Consider the following 20,102-nt stretch of genomic DNA (forward strand, 5'->3'; position numbering starts at 1 on the left):
TTCCCGTTCCCTGTCCCGGTTTCCCCGTTCCCAATCCCATTCCCCGTCCCGGCTCCCCCCGGGTCCTCCCCGTTCCCGGCGGCCCGCGCGCGGCCGTTCCCGGCCCGTGATGCTCTGCGGCCGCGGCCCCGGTGCAAGATGGCGGCGGAGCGTCAGGGAGGCGGCGGCGGCCGCGGGGCCGGTGCGGAGGAGAACAAGGAGCACAAGGACGGCAAGGACAACAAGGAGAACGAGCGGCCGGCGGGGCCGCAGCCCGGCGGCCTCGGCGATAGCCTGGGCCTGGAGAGCATCCTGCGCGGCGGCCGCGGGGGGACGTGGCAGGCCCGGCCCCGTGGGCGGCGGGGGGACGTGGCGGCAGCGCGGGGCTCGCAGGGCCGGGGCGGGCAGGGACGGCGGGGACAGGGACAGGGGCACCCCGCAGCTGCGGGCGGTGCTGGCCTGGGCCTGTGAGGGTTTGGTTTGGATAAAAGGCCCTCTGGCTTTCCTGATTTATGGAATCGCGCTCTCCCTGGGCTGCGTCTCCTTCCGAACCCCGGGACAGCTGGCGTCAGTCTCCACAGCGGGGCTGTGTGCGAGCAGGGCACCCGTGAGCTGCTCCTGGCCATATTGCGGCTTGAAGTGAGCAATAATACATAAAAAAGCCTTAGCAGGGCACCCGTGAGCTGCTCGTGGTGATACTGCAGCTTGAAGTGAGCAATAATACATTAAAAAATCTTAACAAGTGTGCTGAAGTGGTAGACTGGCTCGTGCAGATTTAGTGCTTCTGAAATCTCGGCGTGTAAAACTCGTGGAGGTTTTGTAGGTGAAACTTCCACGTGAAACCAGTCCAGCTGCACAGCTGTGATAGAGCTGAGTTTTATCTTCTGGGTCAGAGGGAAGCCCGGGGGAAATCAGGTTGCAGTTTTCCACGTGGCATATGGCAGGTGTTGTGTAGTCAGTAAGTGTGGAGTAAGGTGCAGACACAGCAATTGCCCTGGGAGTGTTGGGAATGCCTAAGTCAGTGAAAAAATAAAAAAAAAGTTCAGAGGGCGTGAATTCAGCAAGTAACTGTGCAGGATAAAAGAGAGTTTGGAAAAAATCTTGGGTAGACAGTAGGGATGAGGAGGGCTGTGTTGAGACATTGCAGTTGGACTTGGTTGTTCTGCAAATGTAGAATAATTCAGTGTAATAACTATTGGTGCAGGGTTTTAGTACTTCAGAGAGTTCTTTCAGGTGTAGTCCCAAGAAAACAATTTGCTAGACATCTGGCATTTTACACTTCAAATGTTTGGTGGTTTCTTTAGGTGTAGTTGTAGTTTTTTCTTTGGTTGGGGTTGTACAGTCTGGTTTTCTATTGTGGGTTTTCTTTAGAGGCATCTTGGTAAAGCTTAAAAGGGAAATTTTGGGGTATGAATATATATAGCACAGAGATTTTTTGTGTGTGGTGGAGATTTTATTTCACAAAATAACCTGCCTTGTAAACTGAATGAAAAACATGAGATTTACTAGAATGTGGCATGGTTTTATTTGGCAGGAATAACTGAGGGAATAAAGGAAGTGTAGGAGCTCTGCCAATACACTGAAGGATGCAGAGGCTGGATGGAACTGATGGAGTGATGGTGCCCTAGGTCACAGGGCAGTGCTTTGTGTCACTGGTATTTGTTGCAGCAAGACAAGAAAGGTGCTGAAAAATTGAGAAAATCAACCCTGGAGTTATTTCCAAAAACTCTTTTTATGAGGTTCTGTGCTCAGAAGGCACTTTGTTTGTTTGTTTATTTGTTTGTTTGTGCTGGGCAGGCAGCAGTGATTCTGTTCTTTTCTTGAGTGAGGGAACATTCCTGGGCAGGAAAGCTTCTCTACCTCAGCTTTTCCTATAAATCTGTGTCACAGTTGTGGCTGGGGAGGTCCTGTAGTCAGGTGTGTTATCCTGGATGGGTCCTTATCCCAAAAGGAGCTCTGGTGACAGCAGCACTCCCGTGGGTGTCTGGAGGAGGTGCTTGAGGTTTGTCTCAGTCTCTGCTGACAGGCAGGAGCTCTGGGCTCATGAGGTGCTTTAGAGCCATCATCTCTCTGCTTTTAGGAGGTTTTGGGGTGCCCCAGTGTTCAAAGTGTGTTTGTCTGATGGGGTCTGTGGGTTCCCTGCTGTTATTTTGGGGTGGAAGGAGGAGCTGGTGCCGCTGCACTGTGAGTGTCCCTTAACGCCAGCCGCAGTCCTGCAGATCGTGAAGGAGTCGCAGCAGCAGCATGGCCTGAGGCATGGGGACTTCCAGAGGTACAGGTGAGTGTTGGGGGCTGCTCCTGGGGCTTGGCTTCACTTCATTTAAATTGTAACCCCCTGTAGCAGGCAGCAAAACCCATCTGCCAGGTGGAAACCCCTGACAGGCTGTTCCACATGGGGCCCTGTGTGCTGATCTCCCTTGGCTGTACTGTGCTGGGGCTGTGCTGGCTCTTGCATCTCCACTGCCCATAGGAGCTTGTGTTCACAGTTCCCTGGTAGGCACTGTACTCCTCCAGAGCTCAGTCTTCAATATAAAGCAGTTAGTAATGACCACATCACCCTGATTTTTCAAGATTATCAATAACTACATGTCTTCTTACCTTGTTTTCTATTAATTGCTGCATTACATGTAGTTTTTGAGCTACCATATGTCACACATGGTGTTTTAATTGTTAAAACATTGCCTGGTACAGCCTTAATTTTTTTTCCTATTTGGATAGAGCAGTAAGCAGAAGCAGAGTTGTCCTTTGGCCAAACTCTGACTCTGGTTGTCTTTTTTTAGGGGTTATTGCTCCCGCAGACTGAGGCGGCTCCGCAAAACTCTCAACTTCAAGATGGGCAACAGACACAAGTTCACTGGGAAGAAAGTAACTGAAGAGATTCTCTCAGACAACAGGTACAGGGACTGGGTGGAATTGAGAATTCAGTATGGTGCTGAAGAGTTTCCTTTCAGTGATTACTGTTTCAGGTGGAAAACTATTTAGTGCAATATCATCCAAAACATTTCTTTTCAGAGATGTGTGTTGTTGATATTAATAAAAGTTCAGGCTGTAGTGCAGGTGCAAGAGACACTGCTCAGATCCAGTGAGACAAGAAGGAGCAGCAACAGCCTGTTCCTTCTCTTCCCTCATAGTGGCTAAAATGGATTTTTCTCATAATCAGTAAATTTCTGTGACATTGAAGAGGAAATGCTTATTCAGGTCTGTTGCAAACTAACCATGGGAATGCTGGTAATGTGAATGTAGCCAGCAGGTTGGGGTTAGAGATGCAATCCCTTCTGTTTGAACAGAAATATTGCACTGCAATTTTTACTTGAATCTTCTAAATTTGACGGAATGCTTGTCTGACAGAATATATGGAGAGTAGCCAGGATTTTGGGTTCACTTGCCATCTTTTAGGAATACTTGAAATGCTTCCTGTCTTGTCTTTTCTTGTGGGAAAACAATACATGATGATGCATTCACCTGTGTTTTTAAGAACATTTTGAACCAGTTTGAAGAGTGGTCTAAAATGATGAATCCCTTGTCTTTGTAGTGTCTGTGGTACTACAGAATGATACCTAATTCTCTTCCTCAGTGGGGTAGTTACACTTCTGAGTGAGAAACACAGCACAAACTAGTTAGGAATAACAAGACTTTGTGTGCTTAGAACTTTAAGAAATAAAAGCATCTGCCTCTTACTAACCAAGCTGCACTTCTTCTACTGAACTTGGCAGACCAAATGGCAAAGAGCTGGTGGTGATGCAACTCTTGTCTGAGTGTCATTCTTGTCCCTTGCACCCTCCTGTGCCCTGCAGGTATTTGCTGCTGATCCTGATGGATGCAGAGAGGGCCTGGAGCTATGCCATGCAGCTGAAGCAGGAGGCCAACACGGAGCCCCGCAAGCGCTTCCATTTGCTGTCGCGGCTGCGCAAGGCTGTGAAACACGCCGAGGAGCTGGAGAGGCTCTGTGAGAGCAACAGGGTGGATGCCAAGACTAAGCTGGAAGCTCAGGTAACCACTGATACTTTCATCTTGTTGTACTGCAAGGGCTGAACAAGAAACCTTTGGAATTTGGGGTGAAGAAATAATTACTATCTCTCAATAGATAATAAAAGTACAAAGAATTGAGGGCAGCTAAGATGGTGCAACACAGCCTAAGAAACTGCTCATCTACTGAGTTACCTTTTTGTTAAATGTGCTGAAGTAGCCACCTAGAATGCAAGATTTGGGGGTTTGGTTCCTGGAAAATAGGAAACAACTCTTGTGAAATCTTTGAACAGCAGTGCTGTGCTCATTTAATTAAACTGCCATTGTATAGCGTATTGCTGGGGAAAAAAGCTGTGACATTAGTGCCCATTGCATAACACACAAGAAATATCTTTAATTTCTGGGTGACCTTGTCTAGTGGAAGGGGTCCCTATCGTGGCAGAGGGGTTGGAACTAGATAATCTTTAAGCTCCTTTCCAATCCATTCTGTGATTCCATTTTATGATTCTGTGGTTCCTTAGAAATGCAGCAGAGTCAGTTAAAGGAGAAGAGGTAGGTAGCTGTAACCTGTCATCCAAATCAGTTGTCTTCTGTGGGAAGCCCCAGTGAAAAGGGCAAGGCTTAGTCACCCCCTGTAGGAGTCATAGCAGCCTTCCTGCTGAAGGTGGCCCCAGTCATGCTGCGGATGGGGGGAAGTGACCTTGCCCTCGCTCTGTGTGCAGGCGTACATGGCTTATCTCACCGGCATGCTTCGCTTCGAGCACCAGGAGTGGAAGGCAGCAATGGAGGCTTTCAACAAATGCAAGTGAGTCCCTCCCTTCACCAGCTTCCTTCAGGAAATAGTGCTGGATCACTTTAGTTATGTACATAACTAAACTAACATAACTAACTCTGGGCATTGTTAATTGTGCTTAACTGGGAGGTGCTGCTGAAGAAATAGCATCCTCCAGAGCACAGACACAAACTATTCCCTTAGGATAGCACCTCACAAGTGACACACACTGCAGTGCTAATATTTGTCCGTTGCTGTAGGACCATCTATGAGAAGCTGGCCAATGCTTTCACAGAAGAACAGGCTGTGCTGTATAACCAGCGTGTGGAGGAGATCTCACCCAACATCCGCTACTGTGCCTACAACATTGGTAAGGGAGGGGGGCCTCATCTGTTCCCAGGAAAGCAATATTCATTTTTAGTTAAACCCTGGTCTAAGTGACACTGAGGCCATAATATTTTTGGCAAATTCTGCTCATGTATTGGGACAGTTTAGCAATGCAGAAAGGGCCTCATTTTGCAACAGCACCTGTGGTTATATGTAGAAAGACAGAATAACAGTTTGTGGTAGCTTGCCTATGAAGTCAGAATAAAATTGCAAGCTAAACTGCCAGTGTAAAATCTAATGATTAGTTTTTGTATATGAAAATGATTTTGAAGTCAAATGGAAATGTGATCTCAATTTGTTGATTCTCTCAGGTGACCAATCTGCCATGAATGAGTTGATGCAGATGAGACTGAGGTCTGGTGGTACTGAAGGTCTTCTTGCAGAAAAACTGGAGGTAATTTATTTGCATGCCTCAGCTTGAAATATTCATTATTACTGTGCTGAGTGTGAATATTGCTTCAGCAAACCATTCAAAAGCCAGAATGGAACAGAAGTGAGCAAGCAAGCCTAGGCTCTGTGGGAAACAACACTTTCCCAAAAAGCCCTTTGATTTCAAAGTAGTCAATCAAACATGAATTCAGGAGGTTCAGTTTTGCATCTCTGTAAATTCAAGCTCCTAAGCTCAGTGTGTTCTGTGCAGGCACTGATCACCCAGACTCGGGCAAAGCAGGCAGCCACGATGAGTGAGGTGGAGTGGAGAGGGAGAACTGTCCCAGTGAAGATTGACAAAGTGAGGATCTTCCTGCTGGGGCTGGCTGACAACGAGGCAGCAATTGCTCAGGTAACCCAGCAGCCCTCTCCATCCTGCCCTTCTGACCATCCTCTTGCCTTCTGTGCAATACCTGGTACCTGAACTAAAAGCTTTTGAGTAATCTAATTTTTTTTCAAACTTGGGGCTGGAAAGCTGAAGGTAAAAGTGGGGGAATACTGATTATAACCCAAAGCTGAAGTGTCAGCTGGGGATTGCTCTCACAGAGTGGAGTAGTCTGGGATATCTGTTCTGAGTATTCCTGCTCCTTGGAACATTCTGGGCTGCCTTCCAGTAGCAGGGTGATAACCATTACTATTAGTGCATCACTTGGAAATGAAGGTTACATTTTTAAGAGTAACTGGTTTTGAATTACTCTTCTAATTTTTTAAGCATCTTGCTCAAATGCTCCGACTTCAGAGTAGCCAAAATGAAAATACATCTTGACCATGTTTTCTTCAGCAACAAATAGCCATTTGCCAGGTGTAGCAGGTACTATGAGATCTATTCCATTCTCTTATTGACTTATGGAAATCTTCAAAAGCAGGAAGTGGATTAATAAATGTCAGGATGTAAATCAATTTCACATGTAATGGTTCTGAAACACTTTATAGAATCATGGAATATCCTGAGTTGGAAAGGACTCACAAGGATCATCAAAGTCCAGCTCACTGGAACTTGCAGTGGCACATACAATTCATGTCTTTAGTATTGTAGTCAAGTTTTCCACTTGTAGTTTTTTCCTTGGAAGTGGTGACCAGAGGAGGTATCCTGCTTTTCAGTGGCTGCATATACACTCAGAGTTTGAAAGGATCTTCAGTAATAACTCTTGCCACTAAACATGGGGATTTTGAAGCATTAAAAACCTTTTATCACCAGGAGAATAATAATGATAAATAAAACCAGAAATGATAAAACAAAAACCCTGCAGAGGTTTAAGACCAGAGCAGGGGACAGTGGTGAGAGGAATGTGATTAAGGATAAACAGGATGTGGCTGGGTAGGAAACCTGAGCGTTACCCATGATATTAGGAACTGGATGTTGCTGAATGGATTTGGTTTCAGGAAGCACATAAGTGTGGCCAGCAGGTGGAAGTACAGCTCAAGAGTTCCCTCATTTAACTTCCATTCTGGCAGCTAACAGTTGGACTTTGTCAGTTTAGTTGCTCTCTAAAGCGGTGACAGAACAGCCTGAATTTGTTCTAATCTTGCTTTGCATTCCTGGGAAGCTCTGACTAAACAGAGTGGACCAGTTGAGTGGACTGGTGAGAGCTGAGCATTGCAGCAGCACTGTTTACATTCCCAGAGGGATAAAACTTGCCTTTTTGGCAGCAGTTCTGCAGTTGTGTCAGCTGTGATGGGCACCCAGCTTCAGGTGAATGAATTGTGCTTCCTGGGATCTTTGGCACCTTTCTGCTCATCTTCACTGAGCTGAAACCCTGACATAACAGCAGTGCTCTGCAGGGTTTAATTAGAAGTAAAACCAGTCTGTTTTGTGTAAAAATGGAGTCTCCCAATGCAATTATTCTGTTGCCCTTGGTGCCTTATTGGTAATGGGAGGAACAGAACAAATAAGCCAAACTGAAATAGGAATCCAGGTTTGAAATTGCTTGTGTCAGTCCTTTTGTGGATTTGAAGGTGTGACTATGAGGGCCTACTGGCTCTCACCAGGTAGAAGTGACAGAGCTGCAGGGCAGCATGACACAGATGTGCTCCTAGCTGGTATTACCTCAGGGACTCTGTGCTCATCTCTAGATTGCAGCAAAAATGGGTGGTAATAAGTGTTAGAGATGTTACACAGTGGTTTAGACCAAAGAAAATCTGACAGCTGAGCACTCCACATTTTTGGGATTGGGTTCAGTGGGATTGGTTTCCATGAGCCCTCTAAGATGAACCTGTGCAGTTCTGTCAGGACAGTTGAATCACCAGCTGTAGCAGTTGTGTCTCAGTCCTGTGATCTGATATCTCCCAAATCAGAACATGTGTATTTATGCATAGAATCAGCTCAAGGAGTTTTTGCTTGGAAAGGAAAGCCTTTGTTTCGTTGCAGGGCCCAGCCCTTGCCCTGTTTGTGCCTGAATGATGATCTGGCTGTGTCTGTTTTCATTTTTGTGCTTACGGTGAAATTGCTGTGCTGCTCTGGGTGAGGTTGAGAATGCAGTCAGACTCGTCTCTGGTTATTCTCAGGAGCCAGTCCCACCTTAAAAATTCTCAGAGCAAATCTTAAATTAAAAACAAAAAAAAATCCCAAACCCAAAAAACCGCCTCCATCGCAGGATACCTGAGGCTTTGTGAGGGAGTAAAAATAACATTCCTGATCGGGTTTGTGGACGTGGGAAGTGGAGAGGCAGAGACTGTAGAGCTGTGCAGTAGATTAACAAGTGAGCATGGTTTTAGACCAATTTTTTTATTAATTTTGACAATTGCAAATTTATTGCAGCAAAGCTCATCTCACACTGTTACATGAGATGGGAGTGGCACAACATGGTGCTGGTGCTCTTGAATTTTCCTTCAATCACTGAGGCTGAGGTTTGCTTCTGAGTAGTTTTTTCTTACTGAATCATTGAAAGTCTTTCAATCTCCACCTGGTTTCCTTCTCAGCATCTGAATAAAGGCTGAGTTTCGGTTTGGGAGCTCGTTTAATTGGGTACACGATATGCCAATAAATTAGGCAGAGATCAAGCTTCAACTTGTTTTTTAAAAGTTGTTTTCAAGTTCTGGTTTTGGGGCAGAAGGCCAAAAGCTGCTTCACTTTTTTTTTTTTTTAACAAAACTTATGGTGACAGCAGAAAAGCACTCGGTCACTCCTGCTGCTGAAATGTAGGGTTACTGTGAAAGATGCTTCAAACAAGCAAGTTATTGCCACTGTGAACATTGCTGGAGTGGGAGTGGAGAAAAGATAATCATCTGCATATTCTTACCACATGGGAACATTAAATCAGCATAACAAGAGCTGTCTGCATTGGTAGTTTGCCAGTTCAGGACTGCTCAGCTCTTTTGTTGCTGGGCCTTTCCCACAGTGCAGTCCAGCCTCAGCTCAGGGGGCAGTGCAGGTGCCATGCAGGAGGGAATGGAGTTGCTGGGAAGGAAGGTAACTGGTGCAGGAATGAAGCCATGAGCTGTCTGCTAGGCCTTCACTGCTGTTCAGTTCTCAGCACCAACCCCATTCACCAAGATTTCTGGCAGATTTCCCCCAAGAATATGTTGCAGACAGGCACAGATTGGAGTTCTAACTACCCATGGATCTTAAACACATAATTTGGGAGAAACTTCATTTAATCTCCTCAGTTAATTCATGCATCGTACAAAAAATTCTGATTTCTTGAATCTCCTTTGCTCTTAGGCAGAAAATGAGGAGACAAAGGAACGTTTGTTTGAGTCTTTACTCAGTGAGTGCAGAGATGCCATTCAGGCAGTTCGGGAAGAATTGAAACCTGACCAGGTAAGCAGCAAACACCAGTTTCTACTTCCAATGGCACCATGTTTCCTTGGGAATGGTTTAGTGTTCAGCTTGCTGGGATTTCTTTAATAAAGAGCTGCTGAATTTGAATTTACTCTCTCCAGAACCGGAGTGGGGGAATAGCAATGGAGAAACCCTCTCTCTTTTGCCTAGGAGTCTGTTACTTCCATGACTTACTCAAACCCTGAGTTGTTCTGCGTTTTTCATCCCTTGGCTGCCAGTTTTAAGTAAATCATGCAGTGTTTTGTCTCCATTGCCCACAGAAGCAACGAGAACACTCTCTGGAAAATGATTCTGGGAAGGTATCCAACATCCAGTACTTACACAGGTAATAGGCAAACATTGCTGCCAGTGCTAGTGTGAAGAAGCCATGTTCTTATGTCAAGATTTTATTTTGTTTGGTTTTGTTTTATGGGTTTTTGTTCTGGGCCTTTGGGATCCCAAAGGATGACTGTACAGATAAGGATCTGATTCAGGGAGCTTAGTAAACATTTCACTCAGACTCTCACGTTGACCTCCCAGATGTTTTTCCACCACCAGTTCAGAACACAGAGTAATATCTGAGTAGCTCTGACAGTGCTGATGGGATTTCTCTTTTTATTCTGGCAGTTATTTGACCTACATCAAGCTGTCCACAGCCATCAAGCGCAACGAGAGCATGGCCAAGTCCCTGCAGAAGGCCCTGCTGCAGCAGCAGCGCTCTGACGAGGACGGCAAGCGCTCGCCGCGGCCGCAGGACCTCATCCGCCTCTACGACATCATCCTGCAGGTACTGCTGAGAAAACACATCCAGCTCTCCAGCCCAGCCTGAGAACTCTGTGTGCTTAGGATAAACAGGATGTGCATGGGTAGGAAACCTGAGTGTTACAAAAGGTTATTGCAGAAATACAGCACTGTAAGTGAGCTACCGTGAAGTCTGAAGAGTAGCTGAGTACCTTCAAGTACCTCAAAGATGTTCAACATCTGCATGAAACACAAAAAAACCCTTTATGAGGTTATGAGCAGAACCTGCTGCTTGAATGGGTGTCCTTTGTTGTGCACTCTAATAAAGTTTTAAAACAGTCTTTCTGGCTCTTGTGCAGCACCCTTAGAGCTACCTCAGTTTCTGCTGGCCAGGGAAAGTAGCAGCTAAAAATACTTGTTCTTCATAAGCAGGTTCTCCATTTCTCCCATAATTTTGCAGTTAACTGAGGGAGCCTGTGACTGAAGCAGTTGTGAATGGGAGAGGGAAATGCCTTATGGAAGAATTAGTTCATGTGAAATTTAAGGAGTCTTTGTCCTAATTCCTGTTTGTGTCAGGAAGTCTGTCCTGAGGGCAACTTGCACAAGTTTCAATGAGAGTCCTTCACAAGGCTGGAAAACTGATGATTAGAAAACTGGAAACTATTTCCCTGGGAGTGTTCTGTTGACTTGTCAGAAGGGTCAGCTTTCTCTTAGACCAGCAGATTCCAGAGAAAGGCAATGCCTGCATTTGTTATTCTGACTCTCTTTTGCACAGAACCTTGTGGAACTGACACAGCTTCCTGGCCTAGAAGAGGACAAGAACTTCCAAAAGGAGATTGGATTGAAGACACTTGTGTACAAAGCTTACAGGTGACTGAGAAACAGCCAAGTTTTCTTCAGCACACGTGACACTTTCAGAAGTTTAATTCCACAGCTCTGTGTGCTGTGCAGGCCTTTGATGCAGGTTCCTCTGTCCTCTGAGACAGTTGCTAAAGGGAAACTGCCCACTGCTACTTAAGGATATCTCCTATTGCCAGTCATTTCAGTTGGCAAAAGGTGTGGACAACAAACACATCAGGAATGCTCTCTTGACTGTTGCAGGTGTTTCTTCATTGCCCAGTCCTATGTCCTGGTAAAGAAGTGGAGTGAAGCCCTCGTGCTGTACGAGAGGGTGCTGAAATACGCCCGCGAGGTTCAGTCGGGAGCTGGAGCTCACAGGAACAGCCTCAAGGTAGGAGCCCAGTCCTGAAGCTGAAGTTTTATGAAGCAGCTCTGTCCCACTGTTTATTGTTAATTAGGTGCCAGGCCATTATAATTCAAGACTGATCTCTAACTAGGGAGAAGGGTAATGTTCATTATAGCAGAGACCTTGTAGTGACATGGGAACAGTTCAGCTCCCCACTTGGAGGAGGGACAGACTTGCACCAACTCCAAAACAATTTATCACTTTTTCTCACCTGTGCATTTTCTCTTATACAACTTCTGTCGTGCCTGAAGCACAATGCTGTGGCTTTTCCCCTTCTAGGAAAGCTTATCAACATTAGGAGTTAATTTTTCTTAGTTCTTACTCTCTGGTTTTACCTTTGCTCTGACTCTTAGACTGGCACATTTCAGGCTCTCAAATAATTTTCTTTTATGCTCTAGGAGCTGCCTGATGTTCAGGATCTCATCACTCAAGTCAATGCAGAGAAGTATTCCTTGCAAGCAGCAGCTATTCTAGGTGAGTTACACAGCTATACTAGAACTCTGCTCTAATGTATCTTGACTAAAGTCCCTGCAGCTATTTCATTCCCTTTATTTCATTTCTGAAGTTCCAAAGGTTTCTCCGTCACCATTCACTCAGGCTTTGGAAAAGTACTTTTCCCCCAGTTCTAGCTGCTTCTGTCTGTGTGTAGTGCAGGTCAGCAGGCAGTGGCTGGACATTGGCATCTTGCTCCCTGCCCAGAGATATTAAAACCCTTCCTAGGGATGTGCACCTGTTTTGGGAGCCTGCAGAGAACAGTTCAGTGTTTCATTTTTTGTTGCAGACTCCTTGGCCTTATTTGTCCCAGTTTTGCCTGGTTGGGTGAACTAAGAAGAGGAGAGCAGTGATGTTCTCTCTGTCAGTGTCAGCCTGGCCCACAGAACTCGGGGGGGTGGATGAACTTTGTGATTTCTTGGGCTGTTGTTTTTGCTGTGCCTGCTGCTGGGAATCCAGGACAAGGAGTGTGTTGCCTCCTTTATTGCCTTAATGTTGCTTTAACTGACCCCCCCCCCGGGTGTTGTCATCATCTTTTGTTGTGTGCTTCACTCAAAGTCTGTGCTGCTCTCCAGACCTTCTCATGACAGTGTGAAGGAGAAGCTCCCCCACTGCAGGGCTGTGTTGGCTGTAGATGAGTGTGTGTGGTGCTTGCTCTGGAAATCAAGAAATCAAGTTGATTCTGCTGAAAAGATTGTCCTGTGTATCCCAGAGAGCAAGGATCATGGCTAAGCTTGGGGCACAGCTGCTTCCTGAGACAATCTTACTCTACACCAAGGTCAAGCCTGTTATTCTTACCCCTTTTTGTTCAATTTTGCAGATGCAAATGATCCTCATGAGACTGAGTCTCCATCTCAGGTCAAGGATGGCAAGGTAAGAGCCAAGAGCTCAGGCAGATTCCAGCTGTGCTCTTAAAGACTATCACCTTTATCCTGTTACCTGAGTGTCCTCAGAACACAAGAAATGTCACATTGATCAAGATTTGGTCATGACTGGTGTATTTAGGAGATTTTATTAGGCTTGGTGCTGAAGGTAGCTCACACAGTGGGGTAGGAGCTGAGAGGCAGCTTGCTTTATTTGGCTTTCTCTCTGCACATGGGAGGGTTTTCCAGAGATCCTGCAGCTGTGCTTTGACAGGAGGTTAAATCCTTTTCAGAGTCCCCAGAGGCCTCACAAGGGAGCTTGAACTTCTCTTGTCTCAGTTGCTGCCCAGTCCTGTTTGATGTTTGACCCTTTTGATGTGACTGGGATTTAATTTGTGTCCCTGCCTTGGTCTCTTGCAGCCTCTCTCAGAACGGTTTGAGACTTTCTGCCTGGATCCTTCCCTGGTCAGCAAGCAAGTCAGTCTCGTGCACTTCCCACCAGGATTCCAGCCCATTCCATGCAAACCTTTGTTCTTTGACCTGGCCCTTAACCATGTTGCTTTCCCACCTCTGGAGGACAAGGTGGAGCAGAAGGCCAAGAGTGGCCTCACAGGATATATAAAGGGCATTTTTGGATTCAAAAGTTAACCAGGACCCCCAGAGGAACAGAGGTTTTATTCTGTATTGAAGGAGAAGCTCCAAGAGGTTCTAGGACACAAATACCTGCACCTGAAACCAAGAGAGGGAAGTTTTACCATCTTCTCCCGTGTCCTGTGTTCATGTCTGTGCACACACATTCTCTCCCAGTGTATTAAAGACAAACAATTACTCAGAAACAAACATACACTATAAATAGCTGAAAATAACCTGGAGCACAGAGAAATTCCTTTCTGCTTGGAGAAGTTTGTGATCAGTGACCTGTCCAGGGTTGGTACACATTTACTCACCATGGACCAGGGCATAGATACAATTTGATTCCTGCCTCTGTCCCATAATTTTACACTATTATTTGGTTTTTTGATCTAGAAATTGGGGTGTAATTGGGAAATAGAGGCAGAAGTAGATGCAGAGCTAAACCAGCAAGGTGAGGCTTCCACACAATGGCTGTGGAACAGTAGCCAAGGCAGCAACTTCTCCTTCCCTTTCAACCCGGAAGTCTCTATATTTTTAAAGTATGTAACATTCTGAAATGACAAAATAGAGCCTCTTTCCTTATCAATAAGGATGGCAAGCATCAAATATTGATGGTTACTCCTGCTGTGGTGGTGAATTTGTATTCTGGGCCAATAGCACCCTTCTTTATTCATACACACACCTCATTAAATACCTACATACAGTATAGAACCTATTCCTGAAAGTATTTTCCTGGGAAAATAGCTTCATGGGTGGCTTTAGAAATAGCTACTTGCTCTTCTTGGGAAGTTGGGTCTCTTGGTGTTTGTTTTGTCTCTGATCTAAACCTTGCCTGAAAACAAGATGATCTTTTTCTGGAGTTCATCTGTTGCTTTGTTTCTTGTCCCTGGTCAGTAGCTACACATGAAATGAGGGATAAGGAACAGCAGACCAGTAGGTTTGTGAGTGATAATTCATCTCTGTCGTGCCAGACAGCGTTTTTTATAAAGCACCCAGGTGCCATGGGGATGGGCACTTTGAAAGTGCAGATAATTTCATAATTGTGATCAATTCAGTAGGGAAAAAACCCACAACACATGGGCAGAACTGTTCCTAAATAAAGCATTTGGAAGATTCCACCAGCACTGTGTGGGTTTTCACTCAGCCTGTCCTGGCAGGTGAAGCAAGAGTTTGTTCTGGTTGTCTGGACTTAGTGTTTTTTCTCCTTTTGTAGCCATTGGAGTAAAGGTTGGAAACAAGGACCATTTTGAATTATTGGGCTTTTGTTGTAACGGGAATTTTCTTTGCAAGGTGCATGTCAGATGAATGGGGGGAATTAACAATTCCCATTATTTTAATATGAATGTTCACTTTGTTCAGTTTGATCTGATTTGTGAGTTCTCAAAGTACAGAAGAATTGTGTGCTCAGAAAGAGGTGGGAGGGGGAGGAGGAACCTCTTGTTTGTGTTTAATTTTTGCAACGTGGAAACAAAATGGGAATTTCTGGTGTTGTAGCCAGTTCCCTTTGCCTCTGGATTCCAGGGGCATTTTACAGAAGAAAGGGAGGTGTACAGGTGAAAGAAATGTGGGAAGATTATTCATCAGATTGCAATTTCTGTAAAACTTGGTCTTGACTGGCAGCTTTCTCTTCCCCTTACAGCCCATTTCCTTTTAGGCAAGGAAAGGCCCACAATGACCAGGCTCACCTGGTCCCTGTGTCCAGCTGAGCTGCTCTTCTCAGCTTTTGGATAAAATCACAGGAGTGTTCTCCTTTGGTTTGTACCAAACTCTGCTTTCCTTCCACGGCTCTGTGTTGTGCCTGGATTGATTCCAGGGAAACTCCTGTGGCCACTTTCTAGTTACAGTTACAAAAACCTAAGAGCAATTGGCCTCCTTCTGCCAAATGTCTTTTGACAGGGAACTGATGAGTTGAACGCAGATAAGGAATTTGAAAACAATAAACTTTTCTTCCTGACCTCTGAGGCGTGTAGTTTGTATTAGGAGCACTGAGCACTCTTTGCCTCCCCAGCACTCAGAAGATCGAGGTCACACCATCACCTGGGGCTGCTGAGCCCCTGGGGAATGGCCACTTAGCTCTGGAGGAGGCTCTTCTGCCCCAAGGCTCAGATAACACCACTCCGAGGTGACTTGGCTTGTTTGTTTTGGTGTAATGTTAGTGGAAAGTGAATGGAGTGGGGTTTGTGAGCAGTGGTGTGGTTTAAATTATGGAAGGTGCTGATGAGGCTTAGGAAAAGAAACCTAAAGATGTAAAGGGGGGGGGGGGGGGGGGAAATTGTTATTGAAGTCACCTGTACGATGCAGACCAAACCAGACTGACAAAACCAAGGCTTTTAGCCCTGCAGTGGAGCCTGGGCTGGCTCAGATGAGGCTCGTGGAGCTGCAGGGGCACAGGGCAGGCAGGTGAAGTGTCTGATGTGCAGAACAAACCAATTCCCCTGGGCCTGCCCGGGTGTTGGGCCTGGAACAGCCAGGGCAAGGTTCAGAGCACGTTGTGGGGCTTGGAAACATCCTCATTGCCCTGCTCTTTCATCGCTGCTCCTTTAAAGTGCTTGTGCTCTTCCCATGAATTAATTGGCGAGGAGGCCACGTGATTGCCCTCAAAACAGGAAACTCCAGCAGAATGGTCAAGAGGATTGCTTTCAATCAACTTTTCCTATGGAGTATCTTTGGGATTAGCACTGGAATTTTAATTACAGGCTGAGCTAGCCATGTCTGGTACCATTGCATCTATTAAAATAGGAATGAGATGTTCATCACGGCCCTCACTCCACCACCAGTGATAGACCTGTGTCTGAGCAATATTTATTTCTGGTTGTGCACTCTGAGGGGTCTGGGGACACTGGATGGGGCTCAAGGGACTCATGGGGGACAGAGCATGAGGCAAGCTGGGCACTGAAAGAACTGAAAGGTGGCACGTGGGATTGCAACAGTCTGGCTTGGGAGCTCCTAAATAACAGTGTCTGCCTCCTTTGAAAAATGGGTTGGGGGTGTTTTAAAGAAGGGATTGTGTTGCTAGAAAATTGTTGCCTAATCCAAGCTGCTCCAGCTGTGGGTCACCCCAGGTGGGCACTGTCAGGAGTTCTCTGTGGCCTCTGTGGCTGTGTCTTTGGAGCAGCAGGTTGTAGGTTTGGCTGGCAGGGGCTGAACTGAGGAGTGGGAAGTCCCTGTCCAACTGCTGTGGGACTAGAATTCATCCTTGGGAGAAGATGCATGTGCTGAGGGGTTCCTGTGCTCCCTCACAGCTCCTGTGAACTACCCTGTACCCTGTGGGCTGCAGCCGGGGATGATTGAGCTGTTTGCTCACTTAAGGAGTTATTTGATGTGATACTCTGTGGCTGCTCCTCTTTCTTCAGGATGGAATTGCTGTTTTCAAACAGGAGCAGCTGGAGGTCGGTTTTCCTGCCAAGGAAAAGACCGGGTGGGAGGGAGGGATGCGTGGTGGGACCCCGGCAGAGCGGGCTGGGAGCAGCCGCTGTGCTCGGGCTGTCCTGGGGCAGCGTTCGGAGCTGCCCGGCTGCTCTGCCCTCTCCTCCCTCCCTGCTCCGGGCTGAGGAGGTGCTGAACTGCAGCTGCCCGCCCGGCCCAGCTGAGCTCCCGGGGTCTCTGCTCGATCCCCGATCCTCAGCGCTGGCACTCTCAGGGCTCGGTGCGCGGTGACCTCCCCGGAGCTGCTCCCGCAGGCCCCACCGGCAGCCGAGCTTCGTGCTGGGCCCACCCGAACCACACCGAGGGTGAGCAGCTGTCGGAATGCAGCCCCTCCCTGCCCCTGTCCTGTGGGCGAGCGCTCCGGGCCTGGCCGCGCCGCTTTGGGCCTGAGCAGGGCCCGCTCCTGCCGAGCCACGGCCCAGGGGGAGCCACGGCGGCTGCCCCTCGGCCCACGGGGAGGGGATCACCGTGGGGTTCGGGTGGGCCAAAGCAGGGAATTCCTTGTTCGGGAGCATCCACCTCGCAGTATGCTCACTGTCTGTGTGCTTTGGGGATTTGCTTTGTGACCAGCAGCTCGGTGCCAGCGCCAGAGCTGAGCCCAAGTGCAGACTCCGCCCGCGAGGGAGGAGGCTGTGTCCATCCCCTGCCCCTCCGTGGGCTGCTGCGAGGGACCTGTGGTGAAAACCTTCCCGCCTCTGGCCTAAAACGCAGTAATGGCTCAGAGGGGAGGTTGAAAACCCTTTCAAAGGGTGTTATTTACATGTCTGTTGTGCGCGGGCGGCCCTGGGCGCAGCTTTCATGTTCCCCAGTGCCGTCCATTCACATCCAGAATGAATGCATCGCTCCAGCTCCGAGCGTGCACTTGGCATTTCCAGGCACTGCCACGCCGGGATCTTCGTCAAACCCCTCCACTGCTGAGCACCCGAGGTGCTGCCGATATTAAAGTCAAAATTCTTGCTGTGGGAACGATCGTGTCCCTGCCTTGCTGCGCTGCAGGACGTCGCTGGCCGTGCCCAGCACAGACTCGGCGCTTTGCCCCAGGCTCACACGCTGTGCATGAGGATTAGTGACTCCCGTCCCTGCCCGTGGTCAGTCCAGGGAGCCGTGCTGGGGCTGTGGTGCCCGAATGACTAAAGAGCAGCATCAAAGCCTCTGAATTACCTTCAGTGCTTGCCTTTTTCCACACAAGCAGGAGAGCGTCTAATTTTCTCAGAGCATCAAATTAAGTCGGGGAAGGTGAGGTCTGGCCATGGAGAATTAGCTGTGGCAGACACATTCATCCTGCTCTGGTCCCTGCCTGTGACACAGAAGCACTTGCTGCTGAATCAGGCAACCACAGCTCACAATTGGAACTTTGCAGGAGGTTTATGTGTGGTTGAAATTTGGGGCTCTGGGCTGGAAGATGCAGTTTTGGGTATGAGCCCCCTTGGCTCAAATGTTCTTGGCTGCTGCACCCTCTGCCCTCACAGATGGGTTGGGAGGTGTTTTGCAGGGGCTGTCACCATTCTGTGCCCTGCCTTAGTCACCCTGGAAGGGTTTGTCTCCTCTCCCTGATAGCCCTGTGGTGCAAGCAGAGCCCTTCCAGGAGCTTGGTTTGGTTTGGAGAGTGTCTGATCCTTCCTAGCACCCTCCTCCCTAAGGGCCTCCACGTCTTGCTGGATGGGCTGCTCCAGCCTAGGCCCCTCTGAATGCCTGCTGCTTCAGCCAGCTCTTTGTTGAGGTTGTTCTCCCAAGCAGGAACATCTGTGAGCTGCTCCAAGCATGTATTTCAGTTGGCCACCACCTGCAATCCACCATCCTGCAGGTATTCTGCACATTGCAGGGCCTTTGCCTTGCACCTGAGTGCGGGGAGCAAACCTGCCCTCATATTTCACTTTCCATCACCCAGCACAGACTGGCTGCCAGGTGCTTCATCCCAGCATTTGCAGGGCATGGTCCCTTCTCCAGGGCACTCCTGTTTGGGCAAAGCAGCTTTGAAACAAACACTCCAAAAGCTCTGCTCTCCCACCCTGATTCCATGGGTTCCTTCTCCAGCTGTGCCGTGTGTGTGAAGGCTGCCTCTCCAGGCAGGTGTTTAATTACCTCATTGCCTCGTTAATGATCTAGGACACATCTTGTTCAGATCCAATCACTCAGGGAGCAGCTCCTCAGCTGTGTCACTGGATAATAAAGCCAAATTTGCAGGCTGCATCCTGTAAGTTACAAGCAAGTTTTCCAGACAAAGTGTCCTGAGAATCTGCCATTAGTGAATTTATTTAGTGCTATTACAGCCTTGCTAATCCTCTGGGGAGAGGAAAATGAGGCTAAGGCGTTAACTGCTGCAGGGAATTGTCCTGATGTCCTGCTCCTTAGCTCTGGGGCTTGAACTCAAGGAGCTGCAGGATGCTGGAATGAGGCTGGAGAGGCCGTGGGGTGGGAAGCAGGCAGCTCCTTTTGATGTCTGAAGGGTCTGAGGATGAGTAGTCTGCAACAGCCCTGGGACTGGGCTGTTAAGGAGATGGCGTGGTGGGAATGTCCCCTGTACTTAGAGAGATCCAAAGGAGCAGGACAACAGGACAAGGGCTGCCCATCTGTGCTGTGCTGGCCTGGGCCACCTCTGGCTCCTGAGAAAAGATCCCTGGAGCTGAGCTGGCTCTGCATCCAGAGCCCCCTGACCCTACAGACCCTGGCAGGGTGCTGAGCCTGTCCCAGTCTGGGGAGCTTTTAATGGGGCTTAATTCCACCTGGAGGGAGGATCCCAGGGCCTTTGCACTTCCCCTCTGCTTATCAGTTGGCAAAGATAAGGCAAAGCAAAACAAGGTTTGAGGACCCAGTAATTTTAGACTCCAGAGTATCAAGTGTCCCATTATCCCAGTGGTGAGGCAGTTTTTTCAGCTGGGCTGTTCTGAGGCTCTGGAGATTCACTTTGGCTTGTGGAGTACGAAAACTGCTCCACAAGGGGGAAAAGGGCTGGAATGGGAATTGTATGAAAATGTGCTGGCCTTGGTGTCTGCAAGGCAAACAGAGGCTGATGAGAGTGGGCAGCCAGGCTCTGATCCCTCCCAGCGTGGTGTGGGTGCCCTGGTTTCATGCTCCACTGCTCTCCATGGCTTTGGAAGCACTCAGAAGGGTTTTCCTGTGGCTGAGGTCAGCTCAAGTGTTGCAGGCTCAGTCTCCAGCTGCAAAGATCAGGTATCCTTTGTAAGCCTTGGCCTGGGCTGCCTGGACCTGCTGGTCCTGTTGCCAAACAAGGAGCATCTCCAGAGAGCAGAGCATCCCTCGTGGGTGCAGAGGCTCCCTGGGGATGGGGTGGTAGGAGCTGCTGGTGAGGTGGGTTGCTTTTATTGGGTGTAAATATGGGTCATTGTGAGCAGGGGCCTTACAGGGTGAGGAGATGTACAAACTGCTTTTCCATAGGTATTTTATAAA

At 47.9% G+C, this 20,102-nt stretch overlaps 1 protein-coding gene across 1 annotated transcript; it reads left to right on the top strand.

The window, feature by feature from the left end:
- Positions 1-89: 89 nt before the first annotated feature.
- On the top strand, positions 90-15,222 carry SRP68 (signal recognition particle 68). The gene is made up of 16 exons (XM_071452617.1): positions 90-286; positions 2,191-2,257; positions 2,760-2,873; positions 3,774-3,969; positions 4,668-4,750; positions 4,978-5,087; positions 5,416-5,498; positions 5,745-5,885; positions 9,195-9,293; positions 9,575-9,639; positions 9,921-10,080; positions 10,810-10,904; positions 11,136-11,265; positions 11,679-11,754; positions 12,593-12,645; positions 13,056-15,222. The coding sequence occupies exons 1-16, from the start codon at positions 139-141 to the stop codon at positions 13,281-13,283; spliced, it is 1,848 nt and encodes a 615-aa protein (XP_071308718.1). The 5' UTR covers positions 90-138; the 3' UTR covers positions 13,284-15,222.
- The last annotated feature ends 4,880 nt before the right edge of the window (positions 15,223-20,102 follow it).

This window comes from Agelaius tricolor, unplaced genomic scaffold (genome assembly GCF_023055355.1).
Source record: "Agelaius tricolor isolate 1412-34295 unplaced genomic scaffold, bAgeTri1.0.p SCAF_35, whole genome shotgun sequence".
Classification (NCBI taxonomy): Eukaryota; Metazoa; Chordata; class Aves; order Passeriformes; family Icteridae; genus Agelaius; species Agelaius tricolor.